Here is a 27,035-nt window from a genome sequence, read left to right as displayed (position 1 = left end):
TGGCCACCGAGCCCCCTGCCCCAGGGTCCCCCTAAAGAAGACAGGGGATGGGTGGGGGGCACAGCCCCCCCTGGGCCAACGACACTGAAAAGGACTCTGGCTTCTCAGGTAGGGGCCGTATCCTGTCCTTGTCCCCAGGGTTGGGGTCCCTGTTCCTGGGCTGGGGGTCCCCAGGGTCAGCTCGGGGTGCAGTGGGGGCTCACCCCCACACTGGCAGACACCAGCTCTGAGCACCTGAGTGGGTGGGAGCAGACCGATACAGAACTGCCGGGCTCCGGCACCCAAGGGTCCCCGCTGCAGCACCCGTTCACCGCCCTAGCACCCGGCCACCCCTTCGCCCGCTTGGCACCCATCTACCTCATCCACAACCTCCTCCAGCAGGTAATGGTACTGCAATGCTGGATCCGGCACTGGGCTGCTTCGGTACCTGCCCCCATGGCTCCAGTGGCTGCTGGGGTCCCCGTTCCCCCCCCCCCCGCATCCCCCAGTGGCCCCTGGGGTCCCCCCTGTATCCCTCGGGGACCCCCATGTGTCCTTCCTCAGTGGCCCCCAGGGTCCCCCCTGTGTCCCCAATGGCCCCGGGGTCCCCCCCTGCCACGTCCCCGACCTGGGATGGGGACACACGGACACGCGGGGTTGGGACTGTCACATACATATACACACACACACCCGCCTTCCGCGCCACCGGGCCCACGTGCGCCCCGCGCCCAGGGCCGTGGCCTCAGGGTCGTAGCCCCGCCCACCACCGTGGTGGCGGGAGGACCAAAGCAGCTCCGGGCCGGGCAAACGGGCAGCGCGGTAGTACGCATGTGCGACTCCTAACTGGAAAGGCGGAGCCCTGCCTCTTGATTGACAGCGTGACGGTCAGTCGCCGCGCGAGGGGGGAGGACGGGCGGGCGCAGCAGCCGCGCCGTAGCCCTGCCCCTGCGGCTGTACCGGAGCCCTCCCGGCGCCCCCCGCGCTGACCCCTGACCTTTGACCCAGCTCCCGGTCGGGCCCGGGCCTACGACCCCCGCTATGGAGGCGGTCCCGGCGGGGAAGTGGAGGTGGCTTATGCTGCGGCAGGAGGGTCCCGCCGACTCCTCGGTAGCGGCGGCCGGGAAGGCTGAGGCGGGGGGGACCCCGTGGGGGCCCCATGGGAGGCTCCGGGGGGGGGGTGTCGGTGTGGGAGGCCCCACGCAGACCTGCCCCCCCCCCCCCCCATCAGGTCCCGTCGCTTTTCAAACCCTCTGGGCTCCCCCCCCCCGGCTCCCCCCGCCGAGTACGTGGTACACCAGTCGGTCCCCACAGCCTGTCCCGGAACCACCGAACCGGTCCCGGTTCCCGTTAGCACGGCTGGGGCTCCCCCCCGACCCCCCCAGCCCCCCGAACCTGGCGGTGGTCCCCCGGGGGGGGCTGTACCGGGAGGGGGTGGGGGCAGCCCCGGGGACGTGCCCCCCTGCCCCTGCTCAAACCGGGAGCCAAGAGCAGCAGCATCGTCATCAGCCCGCGGCAGGTGAGGGGGGGGGCACTGTCCCCTGGTGTCGTGGGGCTTGGGGGGGGACTGTCCCCTGATATTTTGGGGCTGAGCGGACTGTCCCCTGTAATCTTGGGGCTCAGGGGTACCATCCCCTGATATTTTGAGGCTCAGGGGGACCATCCCCTGATATCTTGGGGCCCAGGGGGGACCATTCCCCAATATTTTGGGGCTCAGGGGCACCATTCCCCAATATCTTGGGGCTCAGGGGGGACCGTCCTGTGATATCTTGGGGCTCTGGGGGGATCATCCCCTGATATTTTGGGGCTCTGGGGGCACCGTCAATATTTTGGGGCTGAGGGGACTGTCCCCTGCTATTTTGGGGGTCTGGGGGGACTGTCCCCTGCAGCATGCGAGCATGTGCCCTGGGACACGGGAGGGGACTGTCCTGGCATTCCAGGACGCGGAAGGGCCCTGTCCCCTGGTGTCCCACGACACGGAGGGGGACTGGGGCCCCCCCACCATGCTCCCCCCGGCCATCGGGGTCCCCTGACCCACCGCCCTCTCCCCACAGCAGGGCAACCCGGTCCTGAAGTTCATCTGCAACGTCCCCTGGGAGTTCGGCGACATCGTCCCTGACTACGTGCTGGGCCAGAGCACCTGCGCCCTCTTCCTGAGGTGAGCAGGGGCTCCTGGGGGGTCCCCTCGGTGTCACTCCATCCCTGCTGTGTGTCCCCCCCAGCCTGCGGTACCACCACCTCAACCCTGGCTACATCCACGACCGTCTGCAGCACCTGGGCAGGAGCTATGGGCTGCAGCTGCTGCTCCAGGTCGACGTGGTGAGAGGCTCCTTGTCCCTGTCCCCTTGCTCTCCCCGTCCCTCTGTCCCCTCCATCCCCTCACTCTCCTCGTCTCTCTGTCCCCACCATCCCTGTCCTTGTGTTAAAGAACTTTAGTCATGGGTTTCTCTAGGTTTGCTTTATTAACAACTCAGAGTTGGGCCACCACCGCAGTGAATGGCGAAGGATAACTCAAAAACGCCTTCTATATATGTGATTTTACAAAACATTATGCAATTGATGTCTTGTCAGAAGAAGTTCTTGGTGTTCTTCCACGAACTCTCAGTTCTCTATTCTCCAGTGGTTTCAAAAGTCCAATACGTTTTCCTGTCTCAACTGATTCTTATTGTCTCATCTTGGTTCTTCTGAGTTAGCGGTCATAGGCAGAAGGTCTCCGGTCACCACAGTCACTTATCTTCTTACACATCAAAGATCACCTTTGAATTTCTGAGAATCACTCAGGTTGTTTTATTAATTCATCTTACTCTGAAGTTAATCACTTACTCTTATCTATTCTTATGTCTTAGGTCTAAGATGTATGATCCTTTTTCTGTTGATTCAGCTTAACTGGATGTATTGGGTCTGGCTGAGATGGAGTTAATACTCCCCATAGCAGCCCTCATAGCACTGTGCTCTGCATCAGTAGCTAGAAAGGTGTTGATAACACACCAGTGTTTTGGCTACTGCTGAGCAGTGCTGGCACAGCATCAAGGCTGTCTCTCCAACATTTTTGCCCCCCCTCAACGGCAGGCTGGGGCAGGGCAAGATCTCGGGAGGGGACATAACCAGGACAGCTGACCTAAACTAACCAAACAGATATTCCATACCATATGACGTCAGCTCAGATATAAAAGTTAAGTAAAGGGAGACGGAGGGGGGGCATTTTTGTCTTCCGGAGCAACCACTACGCGTACTGAAGCCCTGCTTCCTGGGAAGTGGCTAGACATCGCCTGCTGATGGAAGTAGAGAATAATATCATTTGTTTTTCTTTGCTTTGGCACGCGACCTTGGCTTTCACTTTATTAAACTGTCCTTATCTTGACCCACGAGCCTTTTGTTATATTTTCTCCCCCCTGTCCAGCTGAGAAGGGGGAGTGATAGAGCGGCTTTGGTGGGCACCTGGCATCCAGCCAGGGTCAACCCACTACACTGGATTTTAAGCCAGCCATGGTGAGGGCTACACAAGGGACAAACAAGCAACTTATGCATATTGTTTTATAAGCACCTGCATTCTATTAATCACATCTAAAACAATCTCTAATCATTAGTTATATGACTGATATGAATAGTCTTAGAAACAATGAGGCTTAAGGCCTAGTTCCCTTTACACCTTGTCCCTCTGTCCCCTCCATCTGTCCCCTCTGTCCCCGTCCCCTCACTCTCCTTGTCTCTCTGTCCCCACCATCCCTGTCCCCTTACTGTCCTTGTCCCTCTGTGCCCTCCATCCCCTCGCTCTCCCTGTCCCTCTGTGCCCTCCATCTCCATCCCCTTACTGTCCTTGTCCTTCTGTCCCCTCCATCCCTGTCCCCTCACTCTCCCAGTCCCTCTGTGTCCCGATCCAATGTCGGGGGAGGTTTCGATATGATCCAAGAGCGAGATTAAGACACAAACGAGGTCAAATGCTGTATAGTCAAAAGAGCTTTTATTATCAAAAGTATCAAAAGTGGAAAGTGGTGGCGATAGGATAGAATGGAAGAAAAGGTAGAAATCAAGCAAGCAGTCGGGATAGGATTGCTAGGATAGTCACCACCACGGATCCAGCGGCATCCCGTTGGTCCTCAGGCAAGCAGTCGGTGGTGGGAGTTGCAAGGACGGATCCAGCGGCGGTCCGGTCGGTCCTCAATCTTCAATTCTTTGGTGATGAAGAAGGCCCCCACAGCTTGTCTCTACGGGTTTTTTATAGGGCATATTTCGATGATGTCATGCGCTGCAGGTTTTGTCTATCACAGGACCTTCGCATGATCGACACCAGAAACCAGTATCTTATCAGCTCCAGCCCGTTTCCTCCCCTGGATGCCTCAATGGCCTGGTAATCGTCCTTATGGACAGAGGAGTGTCCTGCTTAAACAGGCCATCTTAGAGACAAAGGGCTCGAGATAAGCAGTTCACAGTTCCTTGAGATGACAGCCCAGTCCCTCACACCTAACAATCTTTGAGGCAAATGGTTCAAGATAACAATTCAGTCTCTTACACTCTGTCCCCTCCGTCCCTATTCCCTCGCTATCCCCGTCCCTCTGTCCCCTCCATCCCCTCTCTGTCCCCACCATCCCTGTCCCCTCACTCTCCCAGTCCCTCTCTCCCCTCCGTCCCCTCACTCTCCCCGTCCCTCTGTCCACTCACTCTCCTCATCCCTGTCCCCTCTGTCCCCTCCATCCCTGTCCTCTCACTGTCCTTGTCCCTCTGTCCCCTCCGTCCCCTCGCTCTCCCTGTCCCTTGTCCCTCTGTCCCTGGCCCCTCACTGTCCCAGTCCCTCTGTCCCCTCCATCCCTCTGTCCCCTCACTCTCCTCATCCCTCTGTCCCCTCCATCCCCTCACTCTTCCAGTCCCTGTCCCCTCCATCCCTCTGTCCCCTTGCTCTCCCTGTCCCTCTGTCCCCGTCCCCTCACTCTCCTGTTCACCTCCATCCCCTCTGGCCCCTGTCCCCTCGCTCTTTGGGCTCCTCTGTCCCCATCTTCTCACTCTCCTGTCCCCTCCCTCTCCTTGTCACCTCTGGTCCCCGTCCCCTCCTTCTCCTGTCCCCTCTGTCCCTGCAGAAGGACCCGCACCAGGCGCTGAAGGAGCTGGCGAAGATCTGCATCCTGGCCGACTGCACCCTCCTGGTAGCCTGGAGGTAGGGACTGTCCCTGCGTCACCCTTGGGGGTCCCCACTGTCACCCGTGGGTGGCCCCCCCCCCCCCCCCGTGCCCTCCCCAGCCCCGAGGAGGCCGGGAGGTACCTGGAGACCTACAAGGCCTATGAGCAGAAGCCGCCTGACCTGCTGAAGGAGTGGGTGGAGCAGGATTTCCTCTCCTGGGTGAGCTATGCACCCCCCCTCCCTGCCACCCCAATTTGGGGACCTTGGGGACCCTGAGGGTCCCCTGAACCCCCCCACCCTGGTCACCCCCAGATGACTGACTGCCTGACCAGCATCAAGTTGGTGAACAAGATGGACGCGCTGAGTCTCCTCACCACCTTTGGGGTGAGTCACCCCTGGGGACGTGCCACCCTGGGGCACACTGGGGACGGGTCCCCAAGACCCTTGCCCACCCCCCCTGTGAGCCCCTCACCCTCCTCCCCGTCCTGCAGTTGCTGGCAGCTGTGGTGGACGCCTCCAGGGAGGATCTGTCCCTCTGCCCCAGTGTCGGACCCCAGAAGGTGTGAGCAATGAGGGGACATGGGGGATGCAGCCCCTCGCCCCCCCTCACACCTCCCCTTGTGTCCGTGTGTGTGTGTGTATGTCCCCTCCTCCAGGCCAAGCGGCTCTTCGATGTCCTGCATGAGCCCTTCCTCAAGGTCCCCAAATGAGCCACCACCCCAAAATCTCCGGTTTTATAATAAATGGCATTTATTGGTGACACGGCTTCGGGGGGGGGGGACATGGGGGTCACTCCAGCTGTTCCCCCTTGTGCTGCTGCTGCTTCTTTTTGGGCACCTCTGGCCCTTTGGGGGCCACCCCGACATCTGGGGGGGGTCCCAGCCTGCGCTCCCCCCCTCACCGGGTGCTGCCCTCCCCAGGGTTGACACCTTGGGTGCCTCCAGCGTCTCCATCATCATCATCTTCTTCCTCTTGGCTGGCAGTGGGTCGGGCACCTGGATGGTCACTGGCATGCCAGGAGGGGGCCTGAAGCTCTCGGTGATGGTGAGGCAGCCATGGAGGGGGGGTGCAGGTTAGGGGGCCGGTGGGGGTGTTGGGAGCCAGGAGGAGGGTGCTGCCGGCCCCCCCGGGACCCCCCCGCAGCCTGTAGAGCTGCTTGTCACTGTCACCGTCCCCGGGGGGCTGGTGCTGCCTGCAGCCGTCCAGTGGCACTGTGCAGCCCTCCAGGCTGCAGGGACAGGGCGGTGAGGGGGGGGGACATGGCTGCTGGCACTGCCACCCCCCCCATGGTGCCTTGCGACCCCCTCGATGGCACCACTGCCTCCCTGTCGCCCCCCTCTCCATGGTGCTGCCACCTCCCTGAGCCCACCCTGATGTCACCAGCCCTGTCACCCCCCCCCATACCCCCCTCAATGGCACTGTGACCCCCCCCCAGTTGTCACTGCCCCCCCATACCCTCCCAATGGCACTGTCAGCTCCTTGTGACCCCCCTCCCCATGGCACCAGCCCTATCATACCCCCTGTGCCCCCCAGTTGTCACCACCACCCCATGTACCCCCCTGATGCCACCAGCCCTGTCACCCCCCTGTGCCCCCAAATGCCATTGTGTCGTCATCCCCCCCCCAGCTGACCTCTTGGGGCAGAAGTCGACGTGGGTGCGGATGAGCCACAGTTCAGTGCTGGGACCCCCCAGGGTCGGCCCCTGCAGTCCTGGGGGGGGGGAGGGAGCCACCGCCTCGAACTTGGGGGGGGGCACCGGAACCGCAGCGGCCCTGGGGACAGCCGGGTCATGGGCTGGGGGGGGCCACGCTGCGACCCCCACATCCCCCCTCCTGCCCCTGTGGCCCCCCCCATACCCCCTCAACCCCCTCCTGTCCCCCGTGTTCCCTCCAGCCCCCCTTGTCCCCCACGTCCTCCCGTCCCCTCTAGCCCCCCACATCCCCATGTCCCCCCATGTCGCCCCTGTCCCCTCTAGCCTCCCCCCGACCCCATATGCCACCCACAACCCCCTGGCCCCCCAGTTCCCCCACGCCCCCCCACATCCCCCATGTGTCCCCCATGTCCCCCTGCCCCCCCATATTCCCCTGCCCCCCATGTCCCCCCATGTGTCCAAGATATCCCTCAGCCCCCCCATATCCCCCCACGTGCCCCCCCCGAGATCCCCCGCTCACCCTGCATGCCGCCGCGTGCACGGCGTGACCCCGGCCCCGCCCCCTGGGCGCGCCCACCCAGCCGCTCAGCGCGGGAGCGCCCCCCCTTTCCCCACCCCCCCATCCCCGCGGGGCAGTTGGTGCGGTCCGGCGGCGGGAACGGGGGGCGGGCTCTAGAGTGGGGCTACGCCTTCGTCCCGCCCTTTAATGGGCGTGGCCTGAAACCCGTCGGCCGGCGGCGGCTTTTAAAGATGCAGAGACCCTCCGGGACCCCGCGGGGACATTGAGGGGATCCGGGGGGACCAGGGTCACCCGGGGGTCGGGAATACCGGGACAGGGGGGGTGGGGGGGTCAGGCCCGGACTACAGCTCCCGGTGTGCACCGGGACCCGCCCGACCGGCCGGGCCGGGCCGGAGCGGGGGCGGGAGCGGGGCTGGGAGGCGTCGGCGCTGCAGGTACCGGGGACGGGGGGAGTCCCGGGGCTCTGCACCCCCCAACCCACCCCCGCGACCCCCCGCGTAGGATCTGACACCCCCCCGTGGGATCTGCCCCCTGCTCGTGGGACCCCCCCGTGGGATCTGCTCCCCCCCCCGCGTGTGACCCCCCACCGTGGGATCTGACCCCCCCGTGGGATCTAACCCCTCCCCCCGTGGGATCTGCCCCCTTCTCGTGGGATCTGCCCCCTTCTCGTGGGACCCGCCCCCCCCCCCTCCGTGAGATCTGCCCCCCCTCAGCACCCTGGGGCGCAGGGTGCGGCCCCCGCTCCCCGCTCAGCTCCCTCCCCCGCGTGACCCAGCGCTCTGGAATTGGGCGTAGAGGCCGCGGGGACGCGGGCGCGCCACCGGCACCCCGACCTGCACCCCGCTAGGTACTGACCCCCCCGTGGGGCTGGGGAGGGGAGGGGTTGGACCCCTAAGTCTGTTTTGGGGTGCTGGGGGTGCTTGGGGAGCACCCTTGGGTACCCGGATGCTGGGGTCTGGTTTGGGGTGCTGAGTGGGGGGGGGAGAAGCACCTTTGGGTGCCCCCCTGGATGCCTGGGTCGAGTTCAGAGTGCTGGGAGTGTTGGGGAGCACCCTTGGGTGCCCAGCTCTGATTCGGGGTGCTGGGGGGGAGGGAAGCACCCTCGGGCACTTGGGATGGCTGGGTCCAGTTTGGGGTGCTTGGGGAGGGGGCGGGGAGCACCCTTGGGTGCCTGGGTCCGATTCGGGGTGCTGCGGGGGTTGGGGAGCACCCTTGGGTGCCTGGACACTGGGGGTCTGGCTTGGGTTGCTCAGGATGGGGAGCACCCTCAGGTATCTGTATACCTGGGTCCGATTTGGGGTGCTGGGTTTGGGGGGAGCACCCATGGGTGCCTGGACGCCTGGGTCTAGTTGGGGGTGGTGCTGGGTTTGGGGGGAGCACCCATGGGTGCCCGGATGCCTGGGTCCAGTTGGGGGTGCTGGGTTTGGGGGGAGCACCCATGGGTGCCCGGATGCTTGGGTCCAGTTGGGGGTGCCGGGTTTGGGGGGAGCACCCATAGGTGCCCAGACGCCTGGGTGCTTTCCCAGCTCCCCTCCCGTCTCACTGCCCAACCCGGGGCGAGCTGGGGCTTGTCCCCCGTCTCCCCGAGGGCGAGGGCCGGGTGGGGCCGCTTGGGTGGGGCCGTGGCGCTGGGTGGGGGGGTAGGGTGCCCCTCTGACACCCCAAATCCCCCCCCCATGCTTGCATTGGGGCACCCATAGTGGGGGGGTCCCCCTTTCTGTGGGGGGCAGACCCTCCACCCTGTTCCCCACGCTGGGTGACCCCAATGAAAAGGGGGGGTCCTGCCACCCCCCCCCTTTAGCAGGGGGGTGCATCACCCCCCCCATTGCACCCACCAGGGCCCTGCCCCAGGGTGGGGGGGGTTGCGGGCAGCGCCCTGTTCCTTGTGATGGATTAATTACCAGTAATTATGATGATGATGATCCCCGAGAGGCAAACGGGTCCCAACATGTCTCCGCTCCCCACATTCCCAGGGGATTGGGGTGCAGGGTGGGGGCACAGGGTGGGGATGGAGGGGTGCCCCCCCCCATGGAAGAGGGGGGGGTGCCCACCCGTCCCCCCCCCAAAGGTGGCAAGATGGCGAGGTGAGCAGCTGCGCAGCGCCCAGGACCTGCTGGATCTCACCTTCCAGTGTGAGTGCGGGGCAGTGGGGAGGGGGGGGATGGACACGGACCCCTTTGGGGTGCAGCCTGACCCGTGTCCCCCCCCAGCCTTGGCCATGCAGCATATGGACTTGAAGCAAGTGGAGCTGGACACGGCGGTGGCCAAAGTGGACGAGCTCTCCCGGCAGCTCGAATCCCTCTGGACCGATGGCCCTGGACCCCCCAAAGTAGGATCTGGGACTTGGGGGGGGAGGGGGGGCACCCCATTGCCCCCCCCCTCCACCCCAATACCCAACCTGCCCCCTCCACCCCTCCCCATCCCCAGGAGACGTACAGCCCCAGCCGAACCCGCTCGCCCCTCGGCCGGAGGAGCCTGGCACCGGAGAATCTGGAGATGTTGGGGGACCTGCTGGGTCGCCCCGGTTCCCCCCGGACCCCCCCATTACCTCCCGGGGGAGGATCGGGCCCCTTCACCCCGACCCAAGGTGCTGGTGGTGCCCTACGAGGGGTTGGCACTGCTCAGCCCGGGGGGTCGAGCCTCCTCCCCTCGTCCCCATCGCCCCTATGAATTCTTGGGGCTCGGGGGGTCCCCCAGACCGGGTGAGGGACCCGTGTTCTTCCCTGAGCGGGCACCCTCACCCCGACCCCCCATGCCCCCCCCTTACGAGGTGCATGGGCTGTACCCCTCTGTCAGCAGCCCCGCCGTCACCTTCTGGGCGCAGGGTAAGGCCACCGCGGTGGTGGTGGTGGTGGGGTACACACGGTGGGGACAGTCCCTGGGGTGGGGGGTGCTGGTGTCCCCGTCTTGGGGTGCTCCTGTTCCTCTTTGGGAAATCCCGCTGTGAGATACCGCTCTGTCCTGGGGTGTCCCTCAGCCACCCGAGGTGTCCCCGTCCCTGGGTGTCCCCAATCCATCCTGGGGTGTCCCCATGCCTGGGTGTCCCCAAGCCTCGGTGTCCCCCAATCCATCCTGTGTTGTCCCCATCCCTGGGTGTCCCCCAATCCATCCCTGGGTGTCCCCATGCCTGGGTGTCCCCAATCCATCCTGCAGTGTCCCCATCCCTGGGTGTCCCCATCCCTGGGTGTTCCCCAATTCATCCATGGGTGTCCCCATCCCTGGGTGTCCCCAATCCGTCCTGGCGTGTCCCCATCCCTGGGTGTCCCCATCCCTGGGTGTCCCCAATCCATCCTGGCGTGTCCCCATCCCTGGGTGTCCCCAATCCATCCTGGGGTGTCCCCATCCCTGGGTGTCCCCTAATCCATCCTGGGGTGACCCCGTCCTGGGGTGTCCCCATATCTGGGTGTCCCCAATCCATCCTGGGTTGTCCCCATCCCTGGGTGTCCCCCAATCCATCCCTGGGTGTCCCCAATCCATCCCTGGGTGTCCCCGATCCATCCTGGGGTGTCCCCCCAGTCCATCCTGGGGTGTCCCCATCCCTGGGTGTCCCTGATCCGTCCTGTGGTGTCCCCATCCCTGGGTGTCCCCATCCCTGGGTGTCCCCAATCCATCCTGGGGTGTCTCCATCCCTGGGTGTCCCCGATCCATCCTGGCGTGTCCCCATCCTGTGGTGTCCCCATCCCTGAGCATTCTCCAATTCATCCCGGCGTGTCCCCATCCCGGCGTGTCCCCATCCCTGAGCATTCTCCAATTCATCCTGGCGTGTCCCCAATCCATCCTGGCGTGTCCCCATCCTGGGGTGTCCCCATTCCTGGGTGTCCCCCAATCCATCCTGGGGTGTCCTCATCCCTGGGTGTCCCCAATCCATCCTGGGTTGTCCCCATCCCGGGGTGTCCCCCAATCCATCCTGGAGTGTCCCCATCCTGGTGTGCTCCTGTCTCCATCCCAGGATGACCCCATTATGGGATATCCCTCATCTTGGTGTGTCCCCAAGCTGTCCCAGGGTGCTTCTGTCCCATCCTGCGGTGTCCCCATTCCACGGTGTCCCCATCCTGTGCTGTCCCCATCCTGGGGTGTCCCCCAACCCTGTCACTGGGTGCTCCTGCCCCCTCCTGAGGTCCTCCCATCCATCCCCCAACTTGAGGACCTTGGGTAGGGGGGTGGGGGGTGACTGGGCCATGTCGGGGGGGGTCCCCTCAGCCCCCATCCCTGTGTGTGTCCCCCAGATGACCTCGTGATCAAGCGGCGGCCGCAGAAGAGCTGGAACGAGTCTGACCTGGATGTGGCTTACGAGAAGAAACCCCCCAGCTCGGGGAGCTATGAACGTGAGCTGGGGGGGCTGGGGGGGGCACATGGAGGGGCTGAGGGGCACTGGGGGGGGCTGGGGGAAGCCAGGGCTGCCACCTGAAGTGGCTTGGGGGTATTAAGGAAGGTTTGGGGGTGGGGGGGACATTTTGAGGGGCCGGGGGGGGATAGAGCTTCCAGTGGGGATGGGGGGGTCACGAGGCAACTGGGGGGGGCTGCTGGGGTGTCCAGGGGCAGGTTGGGCCTAGGGCGGCAGATCAGGAGCGTCTGGGGCTGCTGGTTGGGGTACAGCGGGCTGGGGGGGATGGTCCAGGGGTGCTGGGGAGCTTGGGGGGCACCATGGGGGGGGTCTGGGGCTGTTGGTTTGGGTGCTGAGGGGTGGGCAGGGCTTGGGGGGGAGGTTTAGGACTTTTGGGGGTGTCCAGGGCTTGGGGAGCACCATGTGAGGGTCTGGGGCTGTTGGTTTGGCTGCTGAGGGGGGTCTGGGGCTGCTGGGGGGGTTTAGGGCTTTTGGGGGGGTCTCGGTCTGCTGGGGGAGGGGAGTCCAAAGTTGCCAGGCTGGGTGTGGGGTACTGGGCGCTGAGTGTCGGAGTGCTTCTGGGGTGGGGGTCCTGTCCCCCCCCGACCCCGGCACAGCACTGAGGTCTGTCGCCCCCCCTCCCAGGCACTGGTGAGGGGCAGCCAGGGCTGCGGCCGTCCCTGGGGCTGGCACTGGCACCGGCACCCTGGAGGGAGCTGAGCCTGGATGGGGCCGGCGGGCAGAGCAAGGTGACCGCTCGGGGGTGGGCATCCGGCCACTGTCCCCAGCCCCGGTGCCTGATGCCCGGGTAGATGGGCAGATGGGCTGTCTCCCTCCCTGACGCCTTGTTCCCCCCCTCCTCCAGGATGGTGCCTACGGGGGGCACAGTGCCACGCTACCCCGTAACTACAAGGTGTCCCCACTGGCGGGCGAGTGGCGGGCGGAGGGAGCCTTTCGACGCTCCGGACCCGGCACCCTGCCCCGCAGCTGGCACTTCTCCCAGCAGCCCGTCTCCCGCATCCCCGTGCCCCCCCAGTGCGGGCGACCCCCCCGCCACAAACCTTTGCCCCTTTCCATGATCTTCAAGCTGCAAAATGCTTTTTGGGAGCAAGGGGTCAGCAGTCCCCAGGGGCTTCCCCTGGTCCCCCCCGCCAGTCCCTGTGCACCCCAAAAGCAGCCCCAGCTCTGGGCACTGCCCCAGGCCCCCCCGGCACTGACCGGGGGTGAAGGTGAGGTGCCCATGGGGTGGGGTCCAGGGGGGGTCCAGGGTGGGGAGACATAGGGGTTATTGAGGGAGGGTCTGTGGGCAGCAGGACGTGGGTTTGGGGGGGACCAGGGGGCTGCAGCATGAGGGGTACAGAACTTGGGGGGGGGGCAATGGGGCTGCAGCACGCTGAGATGGGGGGGGGTTGGGGGGGTCCATGGGGTTCCTGTGTGCTGACCCACCCAGGGTGGCGGGTTATGGTGCTGACCCCAGCCCCCCCGACAGGATCTGGGTGCCCCGTGCCCCCTGAGACTGTCCCACTGGAGGGGGAGCCGGAACTGGAGCGGCTGCTTCAGGGTGGGGAGGCCGAGGGGTTGGAGCGGCCGCTCAGCCCCACACGGCTGCAGCCCCTGCTGCCCCCCGAGGCCCAGCGGGTCCCCGAGTTCGAGGAGTTGGCACGGGTGCTGGCCGAGATGCCGCGACCCCTCAAGCGCCGTGGTTCCATGGAGCAAAGCCTGGGACCGGTGCTGCCACCCACCCGTACCCGCCAGTACCAGCAGCTCATCACCCGCCTCCTGCACCGGCCGCCCCGCCGTGACGAGCCCTTGGCTCCTGGTGACACCGGTGCCTCATCCGACCTGCCACCCCCTGCTCCAGCGGCTCCCGAGGCTTGGCCACCCCGCCACAGCCCCCCACCGCAGTCCCCCAGCAGCCCAGCACCCGCCCCGGTAAGTATCTGCAGTTCCTGGGGTGCCACGGCGTCCCTTGGAGCCCCCAGGGGTGCCAGGCAGTGGTTGCTGTCCCCAGGGGTTGTTCAGCCTGGGGAAGAGAAGCCTCTGGGGAGGCCTTATTGCAGCCTTTCAATGTATAAAGAGGGCTTATAAGAGAGACAGGGAAAGACTTTTTACCAAGGCCTGTAGTGGCAGGACAAGGGGCAACAGTTTTAGACTGAAATAGGCTAGGTTTGATTGACCATAAGAAAGAAATTTTTTTATGAGAGTGGTGAGACACAGGAACAGGTTGCCCAAAGAAACTGGATGCTCCATCATTGGAAGTGTTCAAGGTCAGGTTAGATGGGACTTTGGGCAACATGGTCTACTGAAATGTCCTTGCCCGTGGCAGGGGGATTGGACTAGATGATCTTTAAAGGTCCCTTCCAACCCAAACCATTCTATGATTCTATGATTCTGTGAAATGGCAAGCAGTGCCTGGTGCCACCAGATGTGCCCTGCAGGTGGCCCTGCGGTCCCCATGGGTGCACTGTGGTGCCAACCAGTGTCCCAGGAGGTGTCCCCAAGGTCCCCCGGGTGCTGAAGAGCACCGGGTGCTCTGGGAGGGGTCCCCTGGGTGCCGTACAGCGCCAGGTGCCTTGTTGGTGTCCTCCAGCCCCCCCTGACCCCCTGGCTGCCGCAGGAGCTGCGCTCGGCCCTGCGCGACCCCTCCTCGCCCCGCAGGCGCCCCGGGGCCCGTGTGCGCCTCAACCCCTTGGTGCTGTTGCTGGATGCGGCCCTGACTGGGGAGCTGGACGTGGTGCAGCAGGCGGTGGCTGAGGTGGGACGGGACAGTGGGGACAGGGTGGCAGGGACAAGGGCTGGGGTGGCGAGGGCTGGGGGACAGCGGGGATAGGGGGATGGGGGACAGAGTGACAAGGAGAGCAATGTGCCTGGTGCTCAGGGGTGGCAGGGGGGTGTCGGGGAATGGCAGTGGGGGTGGCAGAGGGTAGCAGTGTGGGGACAGGTGTGCGTGTCCCCAGCTGAACGACCCCAGCCAGCACAATGACGAAGGCATCACGGCACTGCACAATGCCATCTGCGGCGCCAACTATGGCATCGTTGACTTCCTCATCGCCAGCGGGGCCAACGTCAACTCCCCCGACAGCCATGGCTGGTGGGACGGGGACAGGGACCTATCAACATGGTGATGGGGGGGGACGGGGGACCTCACAGCTGCAGCTGGTGGGACGGGGACCCACCAACATGGTGATGGGGGATCAAGGGACCCCACAGCCGTGGCTGATGGGATGGGGATGGGGACCCACTGACATGGGGTGGGGGCATGGGGGATCCCCAGCCACAGCTGGTGGGACTTGGGGACCCCACAGACATGGAGGGGTGGGGACACCTGGGACCCCCAGACCCCGAGGAGGTGGGGACAGGTACTCCAAGGACCCCCACAGCTATGGGGAACAGGGATGAGGACTCCAACCCCCCCCCACCCCCCTAGAGCCTGGGGTGATTGGGGATGGGGAGAGAGGGGGACAGGGACCCCAATAACCCCCAACAACCCTGGGTGAGCAGGGACAGGGATGGGGACCCCAGTTACCCTCAACAGTCCTCGGTGACTGGGGATGGGGAGGGATGGGGGACCCTGACCCCCCCCGTAACTGAGGGACGGGGACAGGCACAGGGGCTTCCTCATCCCTAGGACACTGGGGGGGGGGTCGCAGGGGAGCCCATCCTCTGCCCCCCCCCAAAAAAAATTCCCCCATCCCAATGGTGCCAGGACACCGCTGCACTGCGCAGCCTCGTGCAATGACACGAGGGTGTGTGTGGCCCTGGTGCGCCACGGAGCCGCCATCTTTGCCACCACCACCAGTGACGGCAGCCTGGCCGTGGAGAAGTGTGACCCGTACCGGGAGGGCTACACCGACTGCTACAACTACCTTACTGGTACCAGGGCACGGGGGGGAACTGGGAGTATATGGGGATGTGGGGGGGGTATGGGTTCTGGGATGGGGTACTGGGCACATATGGGTACTGGAAGGGCGTGGTACTGAGCAGGTATGGTTACTGGTGGGGTGTGGGTACTGGGAGGGGGTACTGGGGTGCTATGGGTACTGGGAGGTGGTACTGGGCACGTATGGGTACTGGGGGGGGTAGTACTGAGCAGGTATGGTTACTGGTGGGGTGTGGGTACTGGGAGGGGGTACTGGAGTGGTATGGGTACTGGGAGAAGGAATATGAGGACTGGGAGGGGATTCTGGGGTGGTATGGGTACTGGGAGGGGATACTGGAGTGGTATGGGTACTGGGAGGGGGTACTGGGCATGTATGGGTACTGGGAGGTGGTACTGAGAGGGTATAGGTGTTGGGAGGGGATATTGGGGGTATGGGGGGTACTGGGGTGGTATGGGTACTGGGAGGGGGTATTGCAGGTATACAGGTACAGGGAGGAGATACTGGGGTGGTGTGTGTACTGGGAAGGGGTATTGGGGCTATACAGGTACTGGGAGTGGGCACTGAGAGGAGGTATGGGGGGGATATGGATACTGGGGAGGGGTACAGATATTGGGAGGGGATACCAGGATGGGTGCAGGTTCAGGGTAGGAGGGTGCCGGGGGTGCAGTGCCATGGGGGTGCTGGGGGGTTTATGGGGTGCTGGGGGGGGGGTTCAGGGCAACAGGGTGCTGGGGGTGCAGTGCCACGGGGCGTGTTTGGGGGCAGTTCAGGGTGCTGACATCTGTGTCCCGGCAGAGGTGGAGCAGAGCATGGGGGTGCTGAACAGCGGGGTGGTATATGCGCTGTGGGACTACAGCGCCGAATTTGGGGACGAGCTGTCCTTCCGCGAGGGCGAGCCTGTCACTGTCCTGCGCCGCCAGCCCCAGGAGGAGCTCGACTGGTGGTGGGGGTCCCTCTATGGCCATGAGGGCTACATCCCCCGGAACTACTTTGGGGTGAGGGGGGGGGGTGCCACAGCACCCATGGCCCCGGGGGGGGGGGGGGGGGGGTCCCACAGCACCCACAGCCACCCCATAGCTGCAGGGGGGTACCCATAGCACCCACGGCCCCGAGGGGGACCTGCAGCACCCACATCCCTCAGGGGGTCCCACAGCACCCATGGCCCCAGGGGGGGTCCACAGCACCCACAGCCACCCCACAGCCCTGGGGGAGCACCCACAGCACCCATGGCCACGGGGAGGACCCACAGCACCCATGGCCGACCCACAGCACCCATGGCCACCCCACAGCCCATGGGGGTACCTGCACCCACAGCCCCAAGGGGGACCCGCAGCACCCACATCCCTCAGGGGGTCCCACAGCACCCATGGCCCTGGGGGGACCCAGAGCACCCATGGCCATCCTACAGCCCTGGGGGAGCACCCACAGCCATGGGGGGGGTCCCACAGCACCCATGGTCCCCACAGCCACCCTATGGCCCTGAGGGCAGATTTCATGTCCTCCCTGGCCCCTCCATGGCTTGTGGTCCTGGGGGGCTGAGGGGGGGGGCACCCTCCCCCTGATGCCCTCCCCCTCCCCCAGCTCTTCCCCAGGGTGTGGCCGCAGCGGAAGAAGGTCTGAGGGGGGGCCCTAAGGATATGGGGGGGCCCTCAGCCGGCCCCCCCCCAGCCGCTTGGATGTATGGGTCCCCCTTTCCGGTGGGCACCTCTTCGGCTGCCACCCATCCTGTCCCCCCCCATCCGAGCAAGGCACCGGGGTGCCGCCTTCCCCCCCCCCCCGGTGTCACGTATCCCCCCCCCCCCGGCTGGTGACAGCGGGTGCCATCCCAAGGTGTTGGCTTTTCTGGGGAGTAAAGAGCCTTCAGCTACACCTGGTTGGTTCTGTCCTCTGCATCACAGAGGGTGGGTGGGGACTGAGGGTGACATGGGTGGGGACACCCTGCATCAGATGGGGGGGTGACATGGATGGGGACACTTTATTTGGGACTGGAGTCGGGGACACGGGGGGGATGCCCTGCTTGGGACCATAGGGGTGACATGGATGGGTACACTCCACTCAGGACTGGGAGGGGGGACACCCTGAATCAGACTGGGAGGGGGTGACACGAGTGGGGACACCCTGCTTGGGACCAGAGAGGTGACACAGGTGGGTGCCATGGGCAGGCAGGTACTGAGCCATCCCCAGGGAAGCGGGGCTCCATCACACCTAATGGTGACCACCAGCCCTCTGAACGTCCCCCCCTTCCTCCTTCCTCCCCCCAGCTTTTATAGCTGAGCACGAGGCCATGTGGTCTGGGATGTCCCTTCTTTAATCCTGGCTGCTTTTAGGTCATTTAACTGCAACCTGTCATGAAAAGATGGTGTGGTGGGTTGACCCTGGCTGGACGCCAGGTGCCCACCAAAGCCGTTCTATCACTCCCCCTCCTTCTCAGCTGGACAGGGGAGAGAAAATATAACAAAGAGCTTGTGGGTCCAGATAAGGACAGGAGAGATCACTCACCAATTACCGTCACGGGCAAAACAGACTCAGTTTGGGGAAAATTAACTTGATTTATTACAAATCAACCGGAGTAGGGTAATGAGAAATAAAACCAAATCTCAGAACACCTTCCCTCCACCCCTCCCTTCTTCCCGGGCACAACTTCAGTCCCGGATTCTCTACCAACCCCCCAGCGGCACAGGGGGACGGGGATGGGGTTTACGGTCAGTTCATCACACGTTATTTTCTGCCGCTTCATCCTCCTCAGGGGGAGGACTCATCACACTCTTCCCCTGCTCCAGCGTGGGGTCCCACCCACGGGAGACAGTCCTCCACGAACTTCTCCAACGTGGGTCCTTCCCACGGGCTGCAGTTCTTCACGAACTGCTCCAGCATGGGTCCCTGTCCTGGTTTCAGCTGGGATAGAGTTAACTGTCTTCCTAGTAGCTGGTACAGTGCTATGTTTTGAGTTCAGTATGAGAAGAATGTTGATAACACTGATGTCTTCAGCTGTTGCTCAGTAGTGTTTAGACTAAAGTCAAGGATTTTCCAGCTTCTGATGCCCAGCCAGCGAGAAAGCTGGAGGGGCACAAGAAGTTGGCACAGGACACAGCCAGGGCACCTGACCCAAACTGGCCAACGGGGTATTCCATACCATGGGACGTCCCATCCAGTATAGGAACTGGGAAGTGGGGGGCAGGGAATCGCCGCTCGGGGACTGGCTGGGTGTCGGTCGGCGGGTGGTGAGCAATTGCACTGCGCATCATTTGTACATTCCAATCCTTTTATTATTGCTGTTGTCATTTTATTAGTGTTATCATTATCAGTATTAGTTTCTTCTTTTCTGTTCTATTAAACCGTTCTTATCTCAACCCACGGGTTTTGCTTCTTTTCCTGATTTTCTCCCCCATCCCACTGGGTGGGGGGAAGTGAGTGAGCGGCTGCATGGTGCTTAGTTGCTGCCTGGGGTTAAACCACAAGTCCTCCACGGGGTCACAAGTCCTGCCAAAAAACCTGCTCCAGCGTGGGCTCCTCTCTCCACAGATCCGCAGGTCCTGCCAGGAGCCTGCTCCAGCGCGGGGTTCCCACGGGCTGCAGGTGGATATCTGCTCCACCGTGGACCTCCATGGGCTGCAGGGGGACAGCCTGCCTCACCGTGGTCTTCCCCACGGGCTGCAGGGGAATCTCTGCTCTGGCGCCTGGAGCATCTCCTCCCCCTCCTTCTGCACTGACCTTGGTGTCCGCAGGGTTGTTTCTCTTTCTTACATGTTCTCACTCCTCTCTCTGGCTGCCGTTTCTGTGTGTGTCCCAGCAACTTTTTTTTTTTTTTTTTTTTCCTTAAAAATGTTATCACAGAGGCGCTACCACTATTGCTGATTGGCTTGGCCTTGGCCGGCGGCGGGTCCGTCTTAGAGCTGGCTGGTATGGGCTCTCTCGAACACAGGGGTGGCTTCTGTAAGAAGCCGCCCCTGTAACCCCCCCGCTACCAAAACCTTGCCACACAAAGCCAATACAGATGGTCGAGCCCTCGATTGGCATTTTGTCTGTAGAGACTGTCGAGTTTTGAATCTGAGGGTTTGGCATCCAAGTGCCAAACAGAGTATTTATGGGTTGGACTTTTAATATATCCATGCCTAATATATTTAAGGGCCCGAGCACTGCTGTGACTCTTTGCGTTCTTCGATTCGGCAGGGTTAACTTTATCCTAGCTACTGGGAACTGTTGTCTTTTTCCGGCAATTCCTTGTTAGATAAACCCTTTCTCAAGGTTTCTGGATGAAGCCAGGATCATCCTTTGCTTTAATCATCAATACTGAGACTCCTCTGGCTATGAGTAAAGAGAATATCTATTGGTTGCCACTCATGGTATACGAGGGCTTTTACTACTATTAATTCCAAAAATTTTGCCACATGGGAAGGCTCATTGGATCTGCCTGGGCCAGCAGCTGGGATTTCCTCCCTCATTTCACCTTAGTTGGGCGTTCCTCCCTTAGTTTCTTATGATTCTGACCTGCCTTTGCCCTTTGGGACCATCCTTACCCACTCTTCCTGCCATCTCAGGGGTTCCTGTAAAGGCCATCCGATTCTGCAGCCCTCGAGCCATCGTGGTCTTCCAGTTGTGGCTTCCACCACGTCACACTGGGGCCAGGCTCAGTATCCACCCAGGCAGCCCAAGGAGGGGGAAGGTTATAGCCCCACGGTCTGTCCAGTCATGTCACAGCACCGATTATTGAAGATAATTGAAATATTCTACTTCACTTCTATTCTATTCTATTCCATTCCATCCCATCTCTATTCTATTCTATTCCATTCCATCCCATCTCTATTCTATTCTATTCCATTCCATTCCATCTCATCTTCTTTTATCCCATTCCATGCTATGCTATTCTATTCTATTCCGTTCCATCCCATCTCATCATCTTCTATCTCATTTTTTTTTATTCTATCCCATCCCATCCCATGCTATTCTGTTCTGTTCCATCCCATCTCATTCTCTTCTCTTCCATCTCATCTTTTATTCTATCCCATCCCATCCCATCCCATCTCATTCTATTCTATTCTATTCTATTCTATTCTATTCTATTCTATTCTATTCTATTCTATTCTATTCTATCCCATCTCATGCTATGCTATTCTAGAGGGAGGGAGGAGGGTTGGGCTCCTGGGCACAGTGTGCTGGCCCTCCAGAGAAGCAGGGCTTGCTGGTGGCCAGGAGGGCTGGAGCTGCTGCTGGTGGGACACTGGAGTGCAGCCCTCGCATGGTCCCTGCTCGGGGACAGCAGGAGCCCTCTCAGCAGGGCCAGTGAGGCCATGCCAGCCCCGCCGATTCTGGATGCCTTTGCTGACACAAGTCCCCGGCTGACGGCAGGGACAAGAGCCCCGGCAAGGGGGAAGCTCATTACCATGTCTTTGATGGCGGTCACACGCAGCAAGGAGGTGATCTCGTCTTCCCAACGGAGCCGCGGTGCTTTAGCCTTTAGCGTTGACCTGCCTAAACAGCAGGGAGGGACACAGAAGAGTCAGTAAGACACAGCAGCTTTGCCAGCAAGCTTACCGAACGGCCCTGAGAGCTGCTTGCAAGATGGCAGGACAGAAGCGGTCAAGGAGGTTTCTGGAGGGTGTCAGGAACAGCTTCTTGCTCCAGGCACTGGAGGGGCCAGCCGTGGTGGTGCACAGATGGATCAGCTCTTCACTAACAGGGCAGACGTGGCTTTGGCTGTGGAGACCGCAAAACAGCAGGGTTCAAGATCCTGAAAGCAGGGAGGAAGGAGAGCAGCAGAGAAGAGGTCCTGGACTTCAGGAGAGCGCTCAGGTTCTGCAGCAAAACGACAGCTGGGATGCTACGGAGAGCAGCTGTGAGGGGCAAAGGAGGTCAGGAAGAGAAGCAGATGTCTGCGTGCAGAGGGATGAAGCCCACCACAACTCCCCTTATTTTTTTGATTATGCATGAATTCATGGAGCAAAGAAACAGCATCAGAAGCTGTACAGCTTATTTGTTCCTTGGAAGAGCGGAAAAGGAGGAGACATCCCAGCAGCTGTCCCAGGATTGGGATCTGGACGTCTCCATAGCAGACAGGGCCATACATGTCTCGTCCAAAGCGGTGCCAAGCCTGGGCGAGGGAGGCAGAACAGCAGAAGGGTTGAGGGCAGGCAGCTGGTGCCAAAGCCCTGAACCCAAGAGTGCGCCCAGGGCCGGATCCCCAGTGAGTCAGGGCTTTGCAGGGCCGTGCCGGCCACGGCTCCCAAAGCAGCTAGCTGGGCAGCAGCCCCGCGTGGGCAGAGCTGCAGGCTGCTCTGGTGTGCAGGGAGGGGGAGATGGCCTGGCTGGAGGGTGCCTGGCTCCTTACCTTCAGTGTGGAATTGTTGGCCAGCAAAAGGCTCAGAACCGTAATCCTCCCCACAGCCCTCTCCCGCACAGCTGCTCTCTCAGAGTTGGTGAAGTTCAGCAGCATCTGGGAAGAGAGAAGCTGCTGGTGTGCCCTGGGAGCAGACATGGCCTCCAGCAGAAGCAGCACTGCTCGGCTCCCGGGCTGGACTCTCACAGTCCGTCAAGGCTGCCTGGGATCTCGAGCAAAGCCTGTAGCGGGGTTCCTGCCCCTAGGGTCCCTCGCGGGCTTGGGACAAATCCCCCGGGCCAACCTTGTGGCCGGGCAGGAAGGCAGATGCCACCCTCTGCAGGCACTGTGCTCCAGAAGAGCCTGCTGGGCAGCCCCTGGTTACCAAGGGAGGTGGGCAGCCTCCCTGCAGCGTGCTCTCTCTGCATGGCACTGGGGTGGGGACCATCCACTCAAGAGTGGACACCCCCTTCTCCCCAGGGTGAGGAACAGCCCCTGTGAAGCCCCCCTTTCACATGCCAGACATTCTGCAGCTCCTCACTGACTCTGATGGCAGGACAGCTGAGCACCATCGTCTCCAGCATGGTGTCCATGGCTCGCAGGGTCTGCAAGGAGGACAGAGAGTTGTGGCAGTGATGCTGCTGTCCTTCCCACCCCCAGGAGACTGGTCTGAACTCCCAGCGCCAAGGGAGGACTCCCATGGTGCCCAGGAGAGACCCGGGGGCAGACAGCCTGCTGTGTGCAGAGCAGCCTGTGGCGTTGGACGTGGCCAGGCCCATGGGAAGGGCACGAATGGACAAGGGTGGGAAAGCAAAGCCGAGCCCCTGCCCTGCCTTGGATCTCTGGTCGTATCGCAGCACGGGGTGGCCAGGGAACAGCCCAGAGGGACTGGGGGCTCCTGGGGCTCACCCAGCCCTTACCTGAAAATAGAGGCAAGTCTCCAGGCTCCTCGTTTCCTCTTCTGGAGGAAGCAGGAAGACACTCGTGAAGCAGGTGTGTAGGAGGATGTTCTCTTTGCCCTCCAGCACTGTCGGCACTGAGCTGCAAAGAGAGAGAGGGGCCAGGTGGACACTGATGGTGGGAGCAGTGCCTCCAGGCCTCGTGCAGGTGGACACAGACCTCTGGGGCAGGGGTCCCCAGGAGGGATGGGCAGGTACCTCAATTCGGCGATGGCAAGCATGGCTTGCTGCCGCACTGCCCCGCACAGCTGGTCCCTGGGCTCCTCTTCCAGCAGCACCTGCAGAGCACAACCGGGATGGGACCTGGCAGCTGCCAGCACCCAGTGCCACCAGACCCAAGCTCTGCCCAACAGCTGTCCTCAGAGGGTGCCGGGGGGCCTTGCCCCCTTTCCCAGAGCCGCCAGGTGTCCCCTCACCTTGATATTCTCTGCCAGCTCCTATCTGTGGCAGAAGACATCCAGGCGCTGTGACAAGGTATAGTACCTGATGCTTGTGCACAAGTTGCAAATGGACTTCAGGAACTTCATCTTCTGGCCCTCATCCTGGCAGCCGGGGGACAGAGAGACAAACAGGGAGCGTGAGAGTTGGGGACACACAGCCAGCGGGACCAGAGCACTGGGGGTGCAGTGCCGTGTGGGAGGCCTGGGAGAAGCAGCTCTGCCCAGCCAGCACACCGCCAGCAGCCCGGCAGCAGAGCCCCTGTCAGCCGACGCCGGCACAGCCGTGTTCGAAATGGCCACGGTTACCTTTTCTGGGCTGCTGACAAAGGCCTGGATGAAGTCCACGATTTCCTGTTCCTCTTCGTACATGGGTAACTGGCTGATACCTAATAAAGGAGGAGAGCAGGGAGGGCTGTAGTGAGAGTCTGGCGGCAGGAGAGAGCAGAGGAAGGAGCCCTGCCCTCCTTGCAGCTTCGTGCCCGGTCCCCTGGCGCAGTCTTCCCATGTGTGTCAGGGCCGGAGAGTGCAGGGCAGACAGGCTTCTGTGATGCTGGAGCACAGCGCGGCGGGGAAAGCCCCCAGTGCACCGGGCTGAGGAACTGGCTTGCAGATAGGCAGGAAAGGTCCCCATCCCACAGCATCGCCGCCTGCTGCCAGCCCAGCTGCCTCTCTCTGCCCGTGCCCCGGAGCAGGAGCGGGGTCCCCTCTGCTCTCTCCCTCCTTGGGAGAGGCTGTGCTGGGGCCAGCTCCCAGCTGCCTGAGTCATTCAGGCAGCATCACGCCCACCACCCGTGGGACCCGCGCTGCCAGCATGCCGGGGAAACGGCGATCCTGGCATCGAGCAGGGTGCGGTCGCTGGCCCCAGCCCTGCCCAGAGCGTCAGGGCACCTCACTCACCAGTCAGCAGCGGCTGGACCATGCGCAGCTCGTCGGGCTCCGGTGGAGACCTGCTCTCCTGGGGAGCCCCGTCCTCCTCCCAGGCCACGCTGGAGGGGGTCTCTGCGCCATCCTGTGGGACAGAGGGAAGGGCTGGGCAAGGGGGAAGCTTCGGCGAAACGCCTTGGCCTCACCGGGGCTGCCAGGGGTGGCGGGGAAAGATGTGGGCTGTGCTCGGGGGCTCCTTGCCGGCTCTGCGCTCCTGCCCTGTCCCATCGCTGTCCTGCTGGACACTGCAGGCTGGGGGCCACAGCCGTGCTGATCACAGGCAGTGCAGTGGGGGGGGGTCCCACTGTGACCCACCACCCGGGCAGGGAGGGCCAGGCCTTCCCCTGGGGGGGGGCACGGGGCCAGCTCAGCCCTGGGCACCTCCAGGCCCCCCTTTGCCCTCATGTCCCCCCTGTTGCCTTCCGGTGTGTCCCAGAGCCCCATGTTCAGACACCCTGGCATGCCCCCAGGACATCCCTTCCCTTTCGGCACACTGCTGAGCCCTGCCTCTCCCCCCTCAACAACATTAAATGTGTAAGATTCACTCTTATGCCAGCTCTCCTTCCCCAGGCTGTGGTGCCATCTCCCAGCTTCTGCTGCTCTGCAGGTCTCTGGGGAAGCCCTCATCACCACCGCAGAGCTCCTCAAGTGGAAAGAGCTCAAACACCTGGTGCAGACACAGCAGACATGGAGGATTGGAGAGTGCTTGGTGAGGACAAGCCCCAGGGCCTGGGGACCCTGGCCCGTCTGGGCCTTGCAGTGGGATGGAGGGGTCTCAGCACCCCTTGGACCCCTCTGCCTGTGGCGCGCTCTCAAACTCACTCCCGCAGAGCTCCTGGCTGGGAGACGGGAATGGCCTGGGGGCCAGGAGGAGGGACTGCTCTGGCCAACTGGGGAGGCTCTGCGACATGCCCATACCCTTGTGCTCTCTCTCTCCAGCTGGTGCAGGACAGGAGCAGGGCTGAAGAATACTTGAGCCAGAGCCTGCCGTACCTGGCGGACGCTCAGGCCACCTTGCGAGAGGTGGCCGTGAGGTTCATCGGTGAGCCACAGCCCCCGGGGTCCCTCTTTTGGCAGAGCCCCAGCTGCCCCGCGCGGGGCCTTGGCCTCCTTCTCCCACCCCTGCCCACGCAGGTGGGCTTGGTGGCCGCCTTGCGCAGTCCCACCCCCCTCGGCTACTGGTCTTCCCTGGGCTCAGCCCTGGCGAGGGGGAGGAGGGCGTGCAAGCCCAGGCGGCAGGGCTGGGGCTGTGCTGCTGGGAGCATGCTGGGGAGCGGGAGGTCTGACGACGCTCTGTGCCTAGGGCTTGCTGCGCGGCCCCTGAGGGACCAAAGCAGGGAGAAGCTGGCTGAGATCTGCAGGGGTGAGTAGGGAGCATGGTCTGGAGGGGACGCCCGGGCGTCTCCGCAGACACGGGGGGTCATCTCGGCTCTGTTTCTTTCGGTTGCAGCTCTTCAGCCCATGCAAGAAGACAGCGAACCCGCCATCTGTTCCCTGGCACTTCAGACCGCCCTCATCCTGAACTCTCCAAGGGTGCAGCGGACACGGGGACGCAGCCTGCGAGCATTGTGCTGCGGGTGCTGCTGAGCCAGGCAGAGGTGCAGCTTTCCTCGGGAAAGCGGCTGTATTTTAATAAAGCTGGAACAACAAGCCCAAACCCACAGTGTCCTTCAGCTGTGTCGCGTGCTGAGCAGACAGCGTCATCCCTGGCCTGTCCCGCTGCCTGCAGGATAGCTCGCCCCTCGGCACGCCCTGGCCCCAGGCTTGTTTTACAAGTTTACCCCTCGACGACCGGTCTTTCCCCAGAAGAAGCCACCTTTGTTCACCCCCTGGGGAAGTCTTTTCCTTAGGGAGGCAGAGGGCAAAGGGGAAATGGCAGCCCCCGAAGGAATCGGGATTGCCCGGAGAGCTGCCTGACGCCCACGCTTGCCAGCAGCCCTCCAGAAGTTCTCCTTCGCTTCAGTCCCAGAGTCCTTCCCCACGCACAGCACCCTGGGGCGCGGGGATGCTGCTTTGAACGACGGCCCCGGGTCGCAGCCCCATCTCACGGCCCTGCAGCAACCCTCCTCACGCTCCCACTCCCACAGCTCAGCCGAGACCCAAGAGGAGAAGCAGAGGTGTGCCGCAGGGGCCTGCAGTCCCCTCCGTCACGCAGCGAGGGTAGGGCGCAGGAAGGGTGCGCCCAGCTCCGGCCATCCTGTGGCTCTCCAGGCATCCCAGCGAGGCCCCAGCATCTGCTGTTGCTGCTTCGCCACTTCCCCGCCCCATGGTGGACTCGGGAGGGTTTCCAGGCAGAGTCCAGACGTGATAAGGGGGCAACTGCGGGGGGACTAGCGGACAAACAGAGTGCCTCCGTCACCATGAATGCCTCACAAGTGGTCCTCTGGAGACCAGGGGGCTCCTAAGAAGGCTGGACGAGCAGCAGAAGGCTCTGGGGCATCACAAAGACCTATGGAGGAGTGCCGAGGGGACTGAAGTGGTGTATTGTAGAGCCTAGGGGACCAGGCCCCCAGTCCAGTGGGGCTTCTTAAGGTGCTATAGGTCCCACAGAGGGGCCTGGGGGGGGGGCAATGAAGGCCTCAGGAGGGGTCCTGAGAGGCCTAGAGCGATCCTAAGACAGCTAGAGGGCAAATGGAGGAGTCCTGCAGTTGGAGTGTGCCCGAGAGCCCTCCACTGGCCCCAGTGAAGGCCAACAGTGGACTTTTGTGTGCAATGAGGGCCAAGGGCCAGTTCCTGAGGCTCAAAGAGAGGGTGCAAGGAGGCTGAGAGGGGTGCTGCAGGGACCAGGGGGCAAACTGAGGCTTCTAGAGCACATCAGAAAGGTGCATTGGGGTGCTGAGAGGTTCTGAGGGGGCAACCAGGTCAGGCTGAGGCAAGCCCAAGCCATCTTCCTCTCTTCACCCCTACAGAGGCCAGAGCACAGCCCTGCCACAC

The 27,035-nt window shown here is 62.8% G+C and overlaps 2 protein-coding genes and 2 long non-coding RNA genes across 4 annotated transcripts; 3 read left to right on the top strand and 1 right to left on the bottom strand.

The window, feature by feature from the left end:
• Positions 1-572: 572 nt before the first annotated feature.
• Positions 573-5,849, top strand: ERCC1 (ERCC excision repair 1, endonuclease non-catalytic subunit). Its single transcript, XM_052779395.1, has 9 exons — positions 573-863; positions 1,331-1,495; positions 2,031-2,134; positions 2,199-2,295; positions 5,049-5,125; positions 5,209-5,308; positions 5,402-5,473; positions 5,581-5,649; positions 5,746-5,849. Exons 1-9 carry the CDS (start codon positions 573-575, stop codon positions 5,797-5,799), a joined length of 1,029 nt encoding a protein of 342 aa, XP_052635355.1. The 3' UTR covers positions 5,800-5,849.
• A 62-nt stretch (positions 5,850-5,911) lies between these two features.
• On the bottom strand, positions 5,912-7,304 carry LOC128138067 (uncharacterized). The gene is made up of 3 exons (XR_008233951.1): positions 7,261-7,304; positions 6,721-6,861; positions 5,912-6,317 (listed from the first exon to the last, which is right to left on the bottom strand). It is a non-coding gene; the product is annotated as an uncharacterized LOC128138067 (long non-coding RNA).
• A 719-nt stretch (positions 7,305-8,023) lies between these two features.
• PPP1R13L (protein phosphatase 1 regulatory subunit 13 like) lies at positions 8,024-17,234 on the top strand. Its single transcript, XM_052779346.1, is given in 14 exon segments — positions 8,024-8,107; positions 9,329-9,392; positions 9,471-9,589; positions 9,688-9,798; positions 9,800-10,085; positions 11,487-11,585; positions 12,230-12,333; positions 12,450-12,813; positions 13,074-13,516; positions 14,202-14,339; positions 14,542-14,675; positions 15,291-15,457; positions 16,261-16,460; positions 17,047-17,234. Coding segments are annotated over 12 exon segments (2,196 nt in total). The 5' UTR covers positions 8,024-8,107; positions 9,329-9,392; positions 9,471-9,478; the 3' UTR covers positions 17,086-17,234.
• Positions 17,235-25,060: 7,826 nt separating this feature from the next.
• On the top strand, positions 25,061-25,616 carry LOC128138068 (uncharacterized). Its single transcript, XR_008233952.1, has 3 exons — positions 25,061-25,143; positions 25,405-25,464; positions 25,552-25,616. It is a non-coding gene; the product is annotated as an uncharacterized LOC128138068 (long non-coding RNA).
• The last annotated feature ends 1,419 nt before the right edge of the window (positions 25,617-27,035 follow it).

The sequence above is a fragment of the Harpia harpyja genome, assembly GCF_026419915.1.
Source record: "Harpia harpyja isolate bHarHar1 chromosome W unlocalized genomic scaffold, bHarHar1 primary haplotype SUPER_W_unloc_1, whole genome shotgun sequence".
NCBI lineage: Eukaryota > Metazoa > Chordata > Aves > Accipitriformes > Accipitridae > Harpia > Harpia harpyja.
This window is presented reverse-complemented; position numbering and strand designations above follow the sequence as displayed.

What these genes read in the sequence shown, in the direction of transcription:
- ERCC1 (XM_052779395.1), top strand. Translation starts at nt 573, where the DNA reads ATGGCCCCGGGGTCCCCCCCTGCCACGTCCCCGACCTGGGATGGGGAC. An exon ending in TCTTGATTGACAGCGTGACG is followed by an intron (nt 864 to 1,330) that starts GTCAGTCGCCGC and finishes GGTTCCCGTTAG; the next exon opens with CACGGCTGGGGCTCCCCCCC. An exon ending in TCGTCATCAGCCCGCGGCAG is followed by an intron (nt 1,496 to 2,030) that starts GTGAGGGGGGGG and finishes CTCTCCCCACAG; the next exon opens with CAGGGCAACCCGGTCCTGAA.